General features: G+C 43.1%; 1 protein-coding gene across 1 annotated transcript in view; it reads left to right on the top strand.

Annotated features, from left to right (window-relative positions):
• LOC114649074 (calcitonin gene-related peptide type 1 receptor-like) overlaps nt 1-18393 on the top strand; it is a 115632-nt gene that overhangs the window by 53735 nt on the left and 43504 nt on the right. Inside the window, exons 5-7 of the mRNA XM_028798491.2 lie at nt 5398-5510; nt 8174-8265; nt 13419-13545. Of these exons, the coding sequence (XP_028654324.1) occupies nt 5398-5510; nt 8174-8265; nt 13419-13545 (332 nt within the window). The remainder of the gene's footprint in view (nt 1-5397; nt 5511-8173; nt 8266-13418; nt 13546-18393) is intronic.

The raw sequence follows: 18393 nt of genomic DNA, 5'->3' as shown, positions 1-18393 counted from the left end.
AATTTCAGAGAAGACTACCATGTCAGTTCTGCTCCTCAGCCTGTCACCTAAATCTTTAAATTTGGATCATAGAACTGACAGACTACCCTTATGTACAGTATGTAACTAGTTCCAACATGGACAATTATAACTGGATCCACCTCCACTCTGGCCAAGAGCCTATTCAACCTTTTAGGGAGGTCTCTCACCTGTGCACCCAGAAGACAACACACCATGCAAGACTTTCTGTCCTTAGTGCAAACCTGTGCTTCAGTCCCCATAATGACTGACACCTCAACTATCACTACCTCTCTCTTTCTGGGAACTGATTTTGAGGTGGCCCATTGGGACTCCTCATCCCTGCCTACCACCTCAGAATATTCAGAGACACTGTCCAGCTCTGCAAGGACCTGAAAATGGTTTTTGACACTTCCAATTCTGGGGTTGATGCCCCCGGAGAGTGTGCACCCTTTACCTTTGTCCTTGTTCCTGTGACCCACTTATCTCTCTACCTGTCTGGTCTGGATTCTCCTATCGTGCCACCTTAGGGGTGTACACCCAGTTCCTCCTCCAGTTCAGCAACCCTGAGTTCAAGGTGCTGGATCAGCTGGCATCTCCTGTAGATGTACCCCTCATAGACGACTGGCTCCTCCAAGCCATCTAAAAAGTCAAACATCCAACAGGACTTGCATTGCACTGGCCTCTATATTAAAAATTGATTTAGGATTACTAAAACTGCCTTAACTGTTTTTTTTAATTAAAATTAAATGATTTAACCTAAAAGGTAAATCTAAAAAAATACATGCCAAACAAATTAAATTATAGAAGTGCTTCAGCTATTTTACACTTACTGGACCCTTAACTCCTGTACTCCTCTCCCTTTCAACTACTGGCTTTCTTCTTCTGTGAGGTTACTTTTCTCTGTCTGTTGTCCTAACCTAGCACTACTGTTATTCCTTACTTAAAAGTTCTCCATTCACACCGTTTGCACTCCTTCATATTAATGAACCATTACATTGCCACCCTCCTTGACTGCTCTACTTCCTGAATGCTAAAAGCTATTCAATTTAAAAAAAAAAACAACTTTTTTAGTGAATATTTGCTGCTGGTTTGGACATGTACAGAGGAGAGATACTAAGTATATTGGGAGAAGGATGCTAAGGTCAGAGTTGCCAGGGAAGAGAAAAAGAGAAAGGCCTAAGCGAAGGTTTATGGATGTGGTGAGAAAAGACATGCAGGTGATGGGTGTGACAGAACAAGATGCAGAGGACAGAAAAATATGGAAGAAGATGATCCGCTGTGGCAACCCCTAATGGGAGAAGCCGAAAGAAAAAGAAGTTAATTTCATATTGTCTTATCTGCTCTTACAGCCACCTGTGCCTGATCGGCATCTTAAAGATGGCCGCCTACCTACGCAGCGCTGAGCCTTGCCTTTTATTACTGGTAGACAGCCGTGGCCCTTTTTTTAAACTATGGAATCGCTGTTTCTGTTACTTATTGACTATTTATTGCTATGACGTTGTATATACTGTACTTATTTATTTATTTACAGATGCTGGTAAAGCTACTGCTGCTTCCTGCCCCACCTCTCGATGACAATTCAAATCCTGATTAAAAAACGAGTACACGTACCAAGTACTTTTCTTGAAGCCCCCAGCTGCTTTTGCTCCTGTGCAGCCGAAATAAAAGCAAAAAAAGCTTTAAAAATTCCTGTACGGTTCCTTAGCGGCAACCAAAACACAATAGGAGCTAAATGTATTTTTAAAGCTGTATAAATGTAAAGAATTATTATCTATATAAATAATTCACAAAGTCGACGCCAGAAGGGGAAGACAACCATGAAAGCACGCACACCAAAACAAAACACCCATCAAAGCACGCAGGAAGAGGCGTGGATTCACTAAGCCGCCGACAAGTAGGAAAGAGCCTCGCCCACCAACTCTATGACCATTGGATACGACGACAACTCGCAGAGCCACGCCCACTAACTGGGACGCGACGCCTCGAAAAAAACGGCGTCATTTATGTTCATCTGTTGTACGCTACACATGGACCTCTGAGCCACCTTGAGTTGGGGGCAGCAAGTCTTTGATAGGCTGCAACAAAATGATGAAAGTACGGGCGCATTTTTTTTACACAAGCTGTGTGTGTGTGTGGGTGGGTGTTAGTTAATTTGTTACTCGAAGGATTTCAAGATTTCATATGCACAGGCGGTAACACTGCAAATGCAGCCCAAACGAACCAAAAATCTTCCACAGTCTCCTTACTGTAAAGCAGCAACACTACCAAAAGAATGCACCAGGCTCGATTTTACTTTCACTTGTGTTTGGACAACTGTGTCGTTCAGAAAGTGTTCACCCATCAATACATAATTATGCGACATATGATACGCCGTGAGTTGGCAAGAGCCACGAGTGTTCAGCGGTGTTTCCCAAACTCGGTCCTGCTGAACCCCTGTGGCTGCAGGGTTTTGTTCCAACCAGATTCCTAATCATTAATGCAGGTGAAACTCATCTGGGATGTCAGTTTTTCAAACGCAGTCGTGTAGCAGATTAGCTGGATGTAATAATCCGAGATGAATGCGCACCTCTGTGTTGAGTGAAAACACAATGTATATTGCTGCAACAAAATGATGAAACAACGGGCGCATTTTTTTCACACATGCTGAATAGGTGGGTGTTAGTTAGTTATTCAAAGGAATTCAAGATTTATATGCACAAGCGGTAACACTGCAAAAACAGCCCAAACCAGGAAAGACAGCTGGCAAAAAGTCGCCAACAAACTAAACGCGTGTGCATTGTACTTACTGAAAGCAGCGTTACGGATTTTGCAAATGTTCATTTTTTTCCCTCTGCTTAAAAAACATTGAAAAAGCGGCGTATACTACGCTGCGGGTTGGTTTGCAGCGTGTAAAACAGTTTGTTTGTCGCGGATAATTTGCTACCCACACATGGAGGAACCAGGAAGCCAACCCACAATCTTCCACTGTCTCCTTAATGCAAAGCAGCCATACTACTACAGCGCCACAAGGCAGTTAAAGAAGTTATATTTATATTTTTTACACATCACACACTAGAAGCTGCTGACGAACCCTTCTCTTCGTTGTCACTTAACAGACGTCATTCAAGTGTATCATAAGTTTCTGTAACGTTAATGAAAATGGCCAGGAGGTGTCACTAGAGAAGTGAGTGTTAAATGCTTCAAAGCTTCGATACGATTTCCAACACAATTGCTTCAAACGTGTTGATGCTTCGCGAGGCTTCACTACTCACAGGTTACTGAACGAGAAATCAGCAGACTAGCATGACGGATGGGGCGTAATGGGCGTCCTTCCCCTCTCCTCCGGATTTTTCAAATGTTAATTTTTTCCCTGTGCTTAAAAATCATTAAAAACCCAGCCTGATTATGCGGCGTATAGTACGCCGTGGGTTGGCTAGTTATTATTAATTCTCATACCACAGAAAACACAAAAACTCTCAGCAACTCCCATCTGCTTCTCTCTCGATTGCAAAGATGATGTCAGCACGTCAGGCAAACATGACGTCATCATGCCCGGATATTGTCTAGGTCAGGGTTCTCAAACTCCTATTCTTGAGCGCCGCAGTGGATACAGGTTTTCATTCAAACCCTTTCCTTAATTTCTGCCCTGGTTTTGCTGCTGACAAACTTCTTTTGAATTAATTTTAATTGACTTCTTTTTTAAGATTTGTTCCTCTGAATTTCTTCATCGTTCCTCTGAATTGCTTTATTTCTTTCCTTAACCCTTAAACCGGCTATAGTCGGTTCCCAATGCAATTTGCCAGCATGCTGGAACTGAGTATATTCAGCAACGTTCATTCGTTGAATGCTGCAACTGGCTAAAGTCGGTTTCCAGTGCAATTTGGCAGCACGCCAGAGCTGAGTATATTCGCCAACGTACATTCATTGAACTCCACAACCAGCTATAGTCATGTCTCAGTGCAATTTGCCAGCACGCTGGGGCCGGGTATATTCGGCAACATACATTCATTGAACGCCGCACCTGCCTATAGTCACTTCCCAGAGCAGTTTGCCAGCACGCCAGAGCTGATCAGTCAATGCCGTATATTCGTTGAGCAGCCAGTTCATGACCACTGCCGGCGCCAGCAGAAATGCAGCCTCACTGTCTCTGGGATTCAGCCGCTGCACTAGACTAGCCTGCAAGCATCAGTGCTTACCTCTGTGTGCTTGTGTGCAGCCAGTTTAAGCGCAGTTGGCTTGGTGATTTGCTGAATTTCATCAATAGTGTCAGTTGCACCTTGTACATATAATAATAGATTGTTGCAGTAGTTTTTAAAATAATTTTTACAGTTCATTGGCAGTGTGTAAAATGATCAGTGTTGCAGTAACTGTGATGCCCTTTGCATAAAAAATACAGTTTGTGTTCCATTAAAATTTCACATGTTCTTTGTGAATTGTGATGTTTACTTTAAAAGTGCAGTAAAAAAGTATTTGGCGTCCGGGGTGCATTAACCCCCAAGTGTGTGGCAGCTTAAGGGTTAAATGGCACCCAAACAGAAATGAAATGTGAAGTGAGTGAGCCAACAAAAGACCAACTAAGACAGGGCCTCAAACTCCAACCAATTTCACTCCAACCAGTTGCTTAATTAGGTGCCGGGTCTTGTTGTTAATTAAACTTGTTCTTCAATTCCATGGCTTGTTGCTGCTCTCATTGTACAATAGCAGACTTTTCCGAAATTGTTGTTTTTCTCTTTTCTAAATGTTCTGGGGACCTGAGTAGATCAACATTCCTGAGAGCTTCAGCTTTCTTTATTTTCAGCTATTGTATGATGGACACAGTGTGCTGCTCATGTTTTGGCTTATTTTGTATCTCATTATTGTTTGGCTGCTACTTAAGGAAAAAGAAACAACTAAGGGGTCTGAGTCTTCAAGGACAAATCAATTAAAATTAACTCAAAAAAAGTTAATTAGCAGCAAAAACAGGTCACTAAGTAAGAAACAGGTTAAAATGAAAATCTGCAGCCACTGCTGCCCTCCAGGACTGGAGCTTGAGAACCCTGGTCTAGGTAGAGCAAATGTAGACAGAATCAAAGGCAACTGTGTTCTATGAAACTGTATCAGTGGTCCTATTTGAATTCTCTTTAATTTCATTGGCCTGTTGATGGAACTTTACCTTCTATCATGCCTTCCCCTCCTAATTCTAGTGGTATGATAACCTCATGTCAATCTGCTCTCACATGCTAGCAGTTCCAGTTTAGTAGTGCAGGTCCTACAAATTTTAATTTGTCATGCAAAGATTTTTGTTGCACTAGACTAGACTTGATGTTGTAATTTGGATTTTAGCTTATGAAATGTTATTTTCAATGCAGATTGCTCCATAAAATTTAGATTGACTTTTTTTGTCTGATTTCTTCTATTTTCCTGAAATGCTTCTTACAGAAAAAGTAACAAAAGTCTGCAATGAAGATGGACAGTGGTTTCAACACCCAGAGAGCAACCGCACATGGACCAATTACACCCTGTGCACAGCCTTCACACACTGGAAACTCAAGGTGAGCCTCTCATTGAATAGCAAGAAAAGGCCATAAAAGCTGACGTGAGATGACGGCATTTGGCCCAAGTAGTGGAGGGGACCCACACTGACTGAGTTGTGGCAATCTCTGGGACTCTAATCTCCTGGGGCCTCATGCATAATGCTGTGCGTAGAATTCACACTAAAACATGGCGTACGGACAAAAGCGGAAATGTGCTTATGCACAAAAAAAACAGATGCATAAATCTGTGCGTACGTCAACTTCCACGTTCTTCCGCTCCATAAATCCCGATCAGCATGAAAAGTAACACACGTGCAAGCGCCTGCTGTCACTCGCCAACTCCTCCCAGAATTATGCCTCTTTGAATATGCAAATCAATATAAATAGCCCTTAAGCTCAACGTTTTGTGAAAGACAATGGCAAAAGCATGAGTGAAAATAGAAGAATTTCAGCGAATACCAAGTGGAGGCAAGGAAAAACTTACTATTTGTTGGTTTAAACAGTGATATAAACAACAAAAGGAAGTTGATAGAGTGACATCGAGTGTCGGAGAAACTCGAAAGCTCAAGTTCACAAAGTTGCACAGTGCCTGAAATAAAAAAGAAGTTGCCAGATATCAAAATGTAGCCCACCATCTGAGTGTCATATGAAAGCTTATTAGGGTGCAGAGAAAAAAAATAGGCACACAGTGGGAAAAAAGCTCAAAATGTCAACTTTAATCTCAAAATTTCCACTTTAATCACGTAGTTTATTTTGTGTTTAAAGTAGAACATCATAAACTTCATTTTACAATCGTTTAATTTACTAGTTTCTCAAATCCCATCGTAACTAAAGTAGCACGTTAAATGCATTGTTTTGTATGTCTTCTATGTGCTCTATGTGTGTGAATCACTACGTATTTCTTAAATGTGCTTTCTCTTCTGCTGACAGGACACAGAATCCATTACATTCATGATATCACAGCTCTTTGAACAATTTTAATATTAAGATGTATGCTTGATATCATTTTCATAATGGTATGAATTAAAGCACATATTAAACATGGGGACACAGTGGTGCAGTGATAGTGACGAGCTGGCGTCCCGTCCAGAGATTGTTCTTGCCTCGTGCAAGATGCTTGCTGCACCTGGCGTGACCTTCGATGAAATACTTTATTGTAGCAGTACTGTCTCTTTCACACGTACTAACTCCCAATTCCCGTCCTTCCTTTTCTTTCTCCAAATAACTAATCACCATTCAATCAGCTCTTTAATAAATGTCAAGCCATCTGTAAGCTTAGAATGCGGATTCTTCAAAATTTTAAAGGAACATTGAAATATTTTCTTAGTACATGTTTAATTATTCCATCCATCTATCCATCCGGGGTTGCACCAATCCCAGCAAGCATACAGCGTGAGGCAGGAACAATCCCTGAACAAGGTGCCAGCTCATCGCTACTGCTGTCCACCGTGACCTCACATGTTTAATTATTCACAATATACGTTATTTAAATTAAGTTTAAAGTTTATCTTAAAAAATTAATAAACATACACTTTACTGCATTTCATCTTAAAAATAATATCAAGAGCTCCAAGAATATAGCGCTTGGAAATCTGAATCAACTTAGAAGCCAGTCGTCATCATCTGTAAATACGCACTTTACAAAGTGGCTCAGGTTGTGCAATATTATAACTGTATCGCAAGTTTACAGTGAGGTGATTGTACTTATAAGTACAAACAGTTCTACAAGGAACATTTGATGGACTGACCAAATGACACAAAACTTAAATACTGTACTGTCCATCCATCCTCCAACCTGCTGAATCCGAACACAGGGTCACGGGGGTCTGCTGGAGCCAATCCCAGCCAACACAGGGCAGGGAACCAAGCCTGGGTAGGGTGCCAACCTACCGCAGGACACACACAAACACACCCACACACCAAGCACACACTAGGGCCAATTTAGAATCGCCAATCCACCTAACCTGCATATCTTTGGACTGTGGTAGGAAACCGGAGCGCCCGGAGGAAACCCACGCAGACACGGGGAGAACATGCAAACTTCACGCAGGGCGGACCCGGGAAGCGAACCCAGGTCCCCAGATCTCCCAACTGCGAGGCAGCAGCGCTACTCACTGCACCACCGTGCCGCCCTATTGTACTGTCAGGTTAACATAATATTAAGAAGCAAAATACTTGGAAAAGAAATTGGTAACAATATGAGGAATTAACTAGCAGACATTTTCTTACAGATACATCCATGAACTTCAGGGAATGCCCTGCACTGACCTGCTGAGGGGACATGTTTTCAGTGGTGGTTTTACCATTTTCAAAGACTTCAGTTTGATCCATTAAAATTCTTCAATTTACAGAATGAGTCATTTATACCAGTTCAGGATGGAAACCAGGAAGTAAATCTTGGCACTAAGGGTTTAAGGGTCTTGGGAATCTGCAACACAACGCTGAATTGTGCCGCTGAACGATAGACTGTAAACATAACGACATTTAATAATCATTTGACTAATTGGGGAGAAAGTGATTAACTGTTGGTAAATAACTGAGCTTCATGGATACAAACGACTCTTGTTTTTTTGTTAAAACGCTTCTTGCTCCTGTGTTTAAATTTATCAAATGTGTTATGTCAGTTTTAAAACGTGACCACAGTACACATTTACTAACGCAAGGTCTTTCTTTGTCAACAGACAGCGGTGTTCATGTTCTACTTAGCGATTGTGGGTCAAGTGCTCTCTCTGATCTCCTTAATAATCTCCTTATGCATCTTCTTCTACTTCAAGTAAGTACTCCTCACTGTCAAGAATGGTACAGTGAAAGGCACTATATAAGGAGAGACAGTAATGATAAACATGTAAGGCATTTCTAAGAAATGTGCTATATAATGAAACATTAACTTATTTTAATGCAAAGAAAATCCTCTAGAAGTATAAAATGGGTGTCTGTATAGACAAAGCTAAATGTTTATGAAACAACTATATATATAAACACACCAGCCACTTTATTAGATACACCTTGCTAGTAACAGGTTGGACCCCCTTTTGCCTTCAGAACTGCTGTAATTCTTCATAGCATAGATTCAACAAGGTTCTGGAAACATTCTTCATAAATTTTGGTCCATATTGTTATGATAGCATCACACAGCAGCTGAACATTTGTCATCTCTAAATCCTGCTCGACCACATCCCAAAGTTGCTCATTGGATTGAGATCTGGTGACTGTGGTAGCCATTTGAGTACAGTGAACTCATTGTCATGGTCAAGAAGCCAGTTTGAGATGATCTGAGCTTTGTGACATGCTGCATTATCCTGAAGATGGGTACACTGCGGTCATAAAGGGTCAGCAACAATACTCAGGTAGACTGTGACATTTAAATGATGCTCAGATGGTTCTAAGGGGCCCAAAAGTGTACCAGGAAAATACCCTAATACAAGGTGTAATGGATCCCTGCTTTCATGTTGCTGACACCAAATACTGACACTACCATCTAAATGTTGCAGTAGAAATCGAGACACAGCAGACCAGGCAAGTTTTTCAATTTTGGTGAGCCCATGTGAATTGTTCTTAACTGACTGGAATGACACCCAGGGTGGTCTCCTGCTGCTGTAGCCCATCTGTTTAAAGGTTTGATGTGTTGTGTGTTCAGAGATTCTCTTCGGCACACCTCAGTTGTAACGAGGGCTTATTTGAGTTACTGTTGCCTTTCCACCAGCTCACACCAGTCTTGCCATTCTCCTCTGACCTCTGGCATCAACAAAGCATTTTCGCCCAGAGAACTACCGTTCACTGGATATTTTCACTTTTTCAGACCATTCTTTGTAAAGACTAGAGTTGGTTGTGCGTTAAAATGCCAGTAGACCATCAGTTTCTGAAATACTCAGACCAGCCCGTCTGGCACCAACAACCATGCCACATTCAAAGTCACTTCAGTCCCTTTTCTTCCTCATTCTGACGCTCTGTTTGAATTTCAGCAGATTGTCTTGACAACGTCTACCGGCCAAAATGCATTGAGTTGCTGCCTTGTGATTGGCTGATAAGATATTTGCGTTAACAAGCAGTTGAGCAGGTGTACCTAATAAAGTGGGTGGCGTATATACTGTACTTATAGTGCATACATATATATTGTAAGAACAAGAAGACACAGTAAGGAGTGTTGATGCACCGTATAATTGATTTTCGAAAAAGAAAAGAAAATGCAATTAACAGCATTAAATGGCAGAGCTTCCAATTATGTGGCCATCCGGAAGAAAGAGGCAGGTCCAGATGGATAGACACTGGAAGTGATGTTGGTGGTGGAAAATCTGTTATTCTTATGGTCTGCAGAGGGAGGAAGAGAGATGTTATCATACAGTGCCAACCGCTGGAGCATTGGAGAATTACCATCACCAGAGCCCTTAAAGTGTCCCTTACGTATACATATTGTAAAAGGAGACAGCACAACCTGAAAGGGTTGGGCGCCACCCCATATAATTAAAACAAGCAATAAATTGCAGAAACATCTTTTCAGACTCAAGTTCAGAATAGAAGTAACTCTAAGATAGCCAAACTGCGGGTCACATATCTTCAAGGCAGGAAGGCGAGGATCCAAGAGGGCATACAACAGAAGTGACGTCAGATGTGGAATGGCCGTCAGTCTTCCCTTCTGCAGAGGGAGGTAGAGGAGAAGACATTAGTAAACAGCGCCAACGCCTGGTTTGGTGGGTAACTACAATCACCAGAGCTCTTAGGCTGTCTCCCAACCACATGCATGTGACAGTGTGTATATATATGTTACCTGCAATGTGTGAAAGCAGGTATTGTATAGAATGCCTAGGAAATCTATAGAATGCATGACGTTTTTAGGCAAACCATGAAATGTTTGTGTTACTTTAATATGCTATATACTCTCCCTAGGCATTGTATAAAATACCTAGGCATTATACAGAACGACAAATACTACTTCCTTTTTGCCATTGCATAGTATGCCTAGGAAACGTTTGAAATTTTAACTGTGATATCTCATTTTTGGCATTCTATAGATTTCCTAGGCATACTATACAAAGCATAATTTCACACATTGATGATATACAGTATATATATATATGGAAGAGAAGGTCTGTGATACGGTTTGCATATTTGCAGCTGGAGATCCACAAAGGGAGAAAATTGAATCACGTATCATAAAGTACTTTTTATTCCTGAGCTTTCAACCCCTGCCAGGGGTCTTCATCAGAGGATAATGCTTAGACTTACAAGAATCAAAGGCAATATATAGCAAAAAATTACGTGGCCAAGTCAGGCGTCAGAATAGCACACAAACCCACAAACAATCTGCGCACGGTCCTCTTTAATGCTAAAAACAAGAAATCGACAGCAGAAACACAAAACGCAGTTTATAGCATTCCATGCAGTTGTTGCTCTGTGGTATACATAGGACAAACTTAAAAAAAAATCGCAACACGATAACATGAACATCGCAACGCCGTCAGAAGAAAGGACTCATTATCATTGATCTATACACATACTAAATCAACAGGACATACATTTAACTAGGACAATGTACAAGTAAAAATCAAGGCCAGTACTAAAAGTGCCAGAGAGCTGGCCAAATCTTGGTTATCAAATGAGAACGCCATCAACAGACACTTGGACATAAATCCAGCATATGCAAACTTAAGAAGAACATGTTCATAATAAATAAACTGTACACCCAATACCCCCCCCCCCCCCCCCCTCATCACACTGACTTAGCCACCTCCCCCACCCCCTCATAATTTGTTATATTGCCTTTGATTCTTGTAAGTCTAAGCATTATACTCTGATGAAGACCCCTGGCAGGGGTTGAAAGCTCAGGAATAAAAAGTACTTTATGATACATGATTCATTTTTCTCCCTTTGTGGATCTACAGCTGCATATATATATATATATATATCCATTATCCAGCCCACTACATCCCAACTACAGGGTCATTGGGGTCTGTTAGAGCCGATCCCAGCCAACACAGGGCGCAAGACAGGAAACAAACCCCGGGCAGTGCGCCAGCCCACCGCAGTATATATATATATATATATTTATATATATATATATATATATATTCATAGTATTCGTAGTCTGAGTCCTGATCTGATTGTATGGGTAGTTACCTACCATGTAACGCATGTGGTTGGTCTTCCAGTCTGTAAACATCCGCCACGGGGCCCTCTCAGTTGTAAGAAGCAGATCAAAGAATGTTACATAGTTTTCTGTCAAATAACGCAAAGAGTACGTGACACGTGTTTCGCCCTTATATGGGCTCATCAGGCGTACACACTCCACTGCGCCCCTCGTGGGGATCGAACCTCGGACATCTGCTTTAGAAGCGAAGCCTCTTTACACTGCGCCACAGCGTGTGGTTCGTTTATTTGACAGCCTGGAGATCGGAGTAATTACAATCATAGCATTCGAAGTCTGAGTCCCGATCTGATTGTATGGGTGGTTACCTACCAGGCTGTCAAATAAACTAACCACACGGCGTTGCACAGAAGAATGGAAAAGGGATCAGGCTTCCAAGGTACAAAATCTTTATTGCTGAACTGGTACACACAAATGCAAGACCTTATACAGAAAGGGTTTGTCAACAAAAGAAAGGCACACAGGATGTAGCTGTCAAATATGGCAGTCCAACTCCCCTCTCCAGGTCAAAACAACACTAAGTTCTCCTCATCAAGCAGGTTGAACGGCTCAGAAGCAGAGACTGGAGCAGATGCAGTCTGAGGGAGAGAGGACAGGAGAGTGAGCCATTAGGTTGTCTGGGGTTCGGTCTTATACATGTTCTAAACCTTGTGTGAGATGCATGTTGCATGGTAAGTGTGCAGCTGATCTCACAAAGGGGATGAGTAAGAGTGTGTTTGATTCTCACTGAAATACTGTTTAAGAGGGAGTTTCAGAAGGGCATCTGTGTTTCTTTGTCATAGGTTTACTGTTTAATAGAAAGCTCGCAGTTAAGAGTATAGGAGTGTGCCGCTGGCTGTGCTATGCGGGAGGAGAAACAGACCAGGGAAACTACTGAACTGCACATGAGTGACGGTCACCACTGTTATGGGCAGCTAATATATATATATTGATATTTTGATTAGATTGTCAGATCTAAAAGCCCAGGTATGATTTGTTAAGTTTAATTTTAGAAAACAGGGTCATTGCAGAGCAGAGAGGTAGTTATGGTTTATTCCTAATGGGAAAAGGGGCACACGTGTCGGGGTGCATTCTCATATCTGTAATGGCCACTGTGAGGAAGAAGATTTGATTTCTACCAATACAACATCCATCCATCCATTTTCCAACCCGCTGAATCCGAACACAGGGTCACGGGGGTCTGCTGGAGCCAATCCCAGCCAACACAGGGCACAAGGCAGGGAACCAATCCTGGGCAGGGTGCCAACCCACCGCAGACCAATACAACATCCCCAAGCATAAAGCCAAAGCTGCACTGGAGTATCTTCAAAAGAACAATGTTAGTGTCCTGGAGTAGCCAAGCCACAGTCCGGATCTCATTCCAATCGAGAATTTGTACCTGGACATGAAAAATGCTGTTCACTCACAATCACCATGACACCTAACATAGCTTGAGCAGTTTAGAAAAGAAGAATTAAGAAAAATGGCAAAGTGCAGATGTACGCAGCTGACAAAGAGAGAGAGAGAGAGACCGGAGCACATAGACTCATGGTTGTTATCGTGCCACTTACTAAATGCGGACTACTTACGCAATCAGTTATTTTGTGTTTTATATTTGTTATTAATTTAGACCACTTTACAGAGTTCTGTTTTCACTTTGACATTATATAAAGAATGTACAGAGTATACAGTATATACTGTATGTGTATTTATATAAGGGAAATGGATGTATCTGAAATGTGCTAATGCAATAGATGTACACAGATCAATGAATGTTTTTAAACTGAACTATTTCTTCACTACAGGAATCTGAGCTGTCAGCGCATCTCACTTCATAAGAATCTGTTCCTGTCTTTCATCCTCTACTCCATCGTCACTATCATATGGCTCTCAGTTGTGGTGTACAACCAGGATCACGTGTCTATGAATCCGGTAAACAGGCTAACTGACTGGCCAGGGTGGGGCTGTCTTTGACTTTTCAGACTTGGGCATGGTCTTCTTGATGGGGCGCAGTGCACTTGAAGAGGAAGTTCAGTTGAAAGGTTTTATATTATGCAAAGCTTAAACAGAACTCTATATTAATATATAGGGAATATATAATATACTAGCCAACCCGCGGCGTAACATACGCCGCATAATTATGTATTGATGGGTGAACACTTGCTGAACGACACAGTTGTCCAAATGGGGTGGGTTTGTAGATACCACTGTGAGTGAATGAAAAGATGGACCTCTGGAGAGAGCAACATACAATTGTCCGTGACTGAAAGCGGGATCGTCTGTGACGATGGAGGCCACGCTGGTGAAAGTTACTTCGTCGGTAGGGATAAGTTTCAGCACTTGTTCATTAAGGTGTAGCGAGTCTTCGTTGTTGACGCTAATATAGCTTGCGTACTGAGTTGTTCCGGAGTCACAGTTGAGAAACACTTTTTTAATGTCTTTTAAGCACAGGGAAAAAAATTAACATGTGAAACATCCGTAATGTAATAAGCCACCAAGAAAAGTAACATTGCAACAATGCACGCTACGATCCGATCGCTGTAAACAGAAGTGAAAACAAAATCGAGGCCAGTGCATTCTTTAACTGCCTTGTAGCGCAATGGTAGTGCTGCTGTTTTGCAGTAAGGAGACTGTGGAAGATTTTGGGTTCGCTTCCTGGTTTCTCCCTGTGTGGATAGCGCTTTGAATACTGAAAACACCGGTATATCAATGTAATGAAGTATTATTATTCTTATGCGTCCCGCGCTCTCTCTCTCGTGCGCCTGTATGCGTGTGTGTGTCGCTCTCTGTCTCCCGCTCGCTGCACGTGTTCCTGCAGGCATACCAGTAAGTGAATGAAAAGATGGAACTCTGGAGAGAGCAACATACAACTGTCCGTGACTGAAAACTGGTTTTGGCAGATACATGCACATCTTTTTGAAAGTTTGGCCCTGTGCCTTATCAATTGTCATTGCAAAGGCAAATCTAACAGGAAATTGTCTTTGTGTTAAAGTAAAAGGCAAATTATCCGTGACAAACAAACTGTTTTACACGCTGCATACCAACTACGCCGCATAATCACGCCGCTTTTTAAATGTTTTTTAAGCAGAGGGAAAAAATGAACATTTGCAAAATCCGTAACGCCGCTTTCAGTAAGTACAAATGCACACGCGTTTAATTTGTCAGCCACTTTTTGCCAGCTGTCTTTTCTGGTTTGGGCTGCTTTTGCAGTGTTTCCGCTTGTGCATATTAAATCTTGAAATCCTTCGAGTAACTAATTAACTAACTAACACTCACCCACCCAGCTTGAGAGAAAAAAATGTGCCCGTTCTTTCATCATTTTGTTGCAGCCTATCAAAGACTTGCTGATCATGTTTTCTAGACTCAATATACAGTGGAACCTCGGTTCACGACCATAATTCGTTCCAAACCTCTGGTCGTAAACCGATTTGTTCGTGAACCGAAGCAATTCCCCCATAGGATTGTATGTACATACAATTAATCCGTTCCAGACTGTACGAACTGTGTGTAAATATATTTTTTTAAAGATTTTTAAGCACAAATATAGTTAATTACACCATAGAATTCACAGTGTAATAGTAAAAACATTGAATAACACTGACACAAATACCCAGGCTCCCTGCTCAGCTGCATGCGCAGGCACTCTCTCTCTCTCTCTCAGCAGCACGGGAGCCTCCCCAGCCCCACCCCTCTCTCTCTCTCTCTCTCAACAGCACGTGAGCTTCCCCAGCCCCCCCCCCCCCCCCCCCCCTCTCTCTCTCTCGCTCTCTCTCAGCAGCACGGAGCCTCCCCAGCCCCCCCCCCCCTCTCTCTCTCTCTCCCTCTCTCTCTCTCTCAACAGCACGTGAGCTTCCCCAGCCCCCCCCCCCTCTCTCTCTCTCTCTCAGCAGCACGGAGCCTCCCCAGCCCCACCCCCCCTCTCTCTCTCTCTCTCTCTCTCTCTCTCAACAGCACGTGAGCTTCCCCAGCCCCCCCCCCCCTCTCTCTCTTTCTCTCTCAGCAGCACGGAGCCTCCCCAGCCCCACCCCCCCCCTCTCTCAACAGCACACGAGCTTCCCCAGCCCCCCCTCCCTCTCTCTCTCTCTCTCTCTCTCTCTCAGCAACACTTGAGCTTCCCCAGCCCCCCCCCCCCCCCATCTCTCTCTCTCTCTCAGCAGCACGGGAGCCCCCTCCCCCTCTGTCTCTCAGAAGCACGTGAGCCCTCTCTCTCTCTCTGTAACATTGCAGCAGTTGTATAAACACTTTTTTTTAAATGAGTTTTAAGCACAGGGGAAAAAAAGGAACATTTGAACAAATCCGAACTTTATTTAAAAGCCAACCAAGATAGTAACATTGCAGGAGTTCACCATTTTTAATCAGGCGACTGACAGTAGTGGAGTCAGGCACAGAGAAGGTCAGCTGCTGAGAAAGCGTCTCGACTGTTGCAGGGCGGTGAAGCAGGTGAGACGCTAATGAAAAAGAGGCACAGGGCTTATTGGTTTTTAAAGACTGCTTCCTTCATTGTGTTTTAACCTCAGTTTTAAAGGATTGCTCAGCTCTCTCTGTCGCGCTGCCTGTGTGTGCCTCTGTCTCTCTCTCGCGCTGCCTCTGTGTGAACCAAGGTTCCACTGAGGTTGACTAATGAAAAGTCAACATGGCTCAGAGCTGCATGTGGACTGTGGCACAGACAAACAGAAATGACGGCATGTTTTCCGAGGCGTCGCGTCCGAGTTGGTGGGCGTTGGTGGGCGTGGCTCTGTGAGTTGTCGTCGTATCCAATGGTCTTAGAGTTGGTGGGCGTGGCTCCTTCCTGCGTGCGCCATGGATGTCTTACTTGTCGGAGGCTTAATGAATCCACGCCCCTTCCGGCGTGCTTTCCATGGTTGGCTACTTGTCTTCAGGCTTAGTGAATTATATATATAGATAGTGACCCCATGGGACTACAATTTCCAACATTCTCTGTGGTTGTGGCTCCGGCTACACCTGTCCAGGAATGCTGACACCCAGTGTACTAAAGGTGCATGCAGTCAAGGTATGCTACCTCCATAAGTCCATCCACTAATCAGCGGCAAGGATCTATCTGTTGAATCCAACTGTGATGCCAGTTCATCTGTTTTGGCATGACGTGTCCAGCTCCTTACTGAGACAGGGCAGACCCTACCCATGAATATTCATGCTCTGGCTTCCTTGCCAGGTGAGGAAACGGGGTCCATCCCAACAGGGACGCTATTCCATCCTGGCTGTCCACTACTATATACAGTATATATATATATACAGTATGTGTGTGTGTGTGTGTGTGTGTGTGTGTGTGTGTGTGTGTGTGTGTGTGTGTAATACTAGAGGGAGTCAAGCTAAAGTTAGAAAATGGAACGAACCTTAACAAAACTGATTTTAAAAATAAAAAGATGTATTTCTTAGGTACGCTGTTTCATAGTGTTCTGCTCTAGAGAGAAGAGGAATGAAGGTCAGTAGGAATAAGACAGAATACATGTGTGTGAATGAGAGGGAGGTCATTGGAATGGTAAGGATGAGGGGAGTAGAGTCGGTGAAGGTGGAGGAGTTTAAATACTTGGGATCAACAGTACAGAGTAATGGGATTGTGGAAGAGAGGTGAAGAAGAGAGTGCAGGCAGGGTGGAGTGGGTGGAGGAGAGTGTCAGGAGTAATTTATGACAGACGGGTATCAGCAAGAGTGAATTGGAAGGTCTACAGGATGGTAGTGAGACCAGCTATGTTATATGGGCTGGAGACGGTGGCACTGACCAGAAAACAGGAGACAGAGCTGGAGGTGGCAGAGTTAAAGATACTAATATTTGCATTGGTTGTGATGAGGATGGACAGGTTTAGAAATGAGGACATTAGAGGGTCAGCTCAAGTTAGATGGTTGGGAGACAAAGTCAGAGAGGTGAGATTGTGTTGATTTGGACATGTGCAGAGGAGATATGCTGGGTATAATGAGAGAAGGGTGCTAAGGATAGAGCTGCCAGGCAAGAGGAACAGAAGAAGGCCTAAGAGAAGGTTTATGGATGTGGTGAGAGAGGACATGCAGGTGATGGGTGTAACAGAACAAGATGCAGAAGACAGGAAGATATGGAAGAAGATGATCCGCTGTGGTGACCCATAATGGGAGCAATCGAAAGAAGAAGAAGAGCAGATAAAAAAGAAAAGTCTGTTTTAGTACGTATTATCAGCTGGAGTTCATCGACTCCAGCTGGACATATTCCAGGCAGTGGTTAGCGAAGTCCTTGCTTCCTGAATTGAACCAGGATGCCAGTTGTTCTGCCTCTGGTTCTCCGCCATCAGGCTGCCTGATTTGTGGCATGAGCACCTGTGATCAACACAGTTTGTTCTTTATTTCGTCTTATACAATTTCTTGTATTAGGGGTGTGTTAGTTTCGCATACCCCTTGGGGTCATAGCGCAGGGTCAGCCATTGTACAGTGTCCCTGGAGCAATCACAGGTTAAGGGCCTTACAGCACAGTAGGATCTCCTTTGTCAATAATGGGGATTCAGATTGGCAACCTTATGGATGCCGAAGCAGATCCTTAGCCTCAGGGACACGACTCTGGATGTTGATATGATATCTGGAGTCACACTGCCACCGATACTCAGAAGCTCTTCCCGTCTATATGTTATACGACTATGCATTGTGACTGCAAATTGAACACAAAAAGATGACAAAGATGTGGCACCAAACTATCATGTCTGCCATCCTAGGCCTAATCTGCTCTTGGACTTTCCCTCACCTTCAAGGTTAAAATCAAACAGTGATGCCCCTGACTGATCTGAGGGTTGCTGTTTA

Source organism: Erpetoichthys calabaricus, chromosome 3 (genome assembly GCF_900747795.2).
Source record: "Erpetoichthys calabaricus chromosome 3, fErpCal1.3, whole genome shotgun sequence".
NCBI classification, from domain to species: Eukaryota; Metazoa; Chordata; class Cladistia; order Polypteriformes; family Polypteridae; genus Erpetoichthys; species Erpetoichthys calabaricus.
This window is presented reverse-complemented; position numbering and strand designations above follow the sequence as displayed.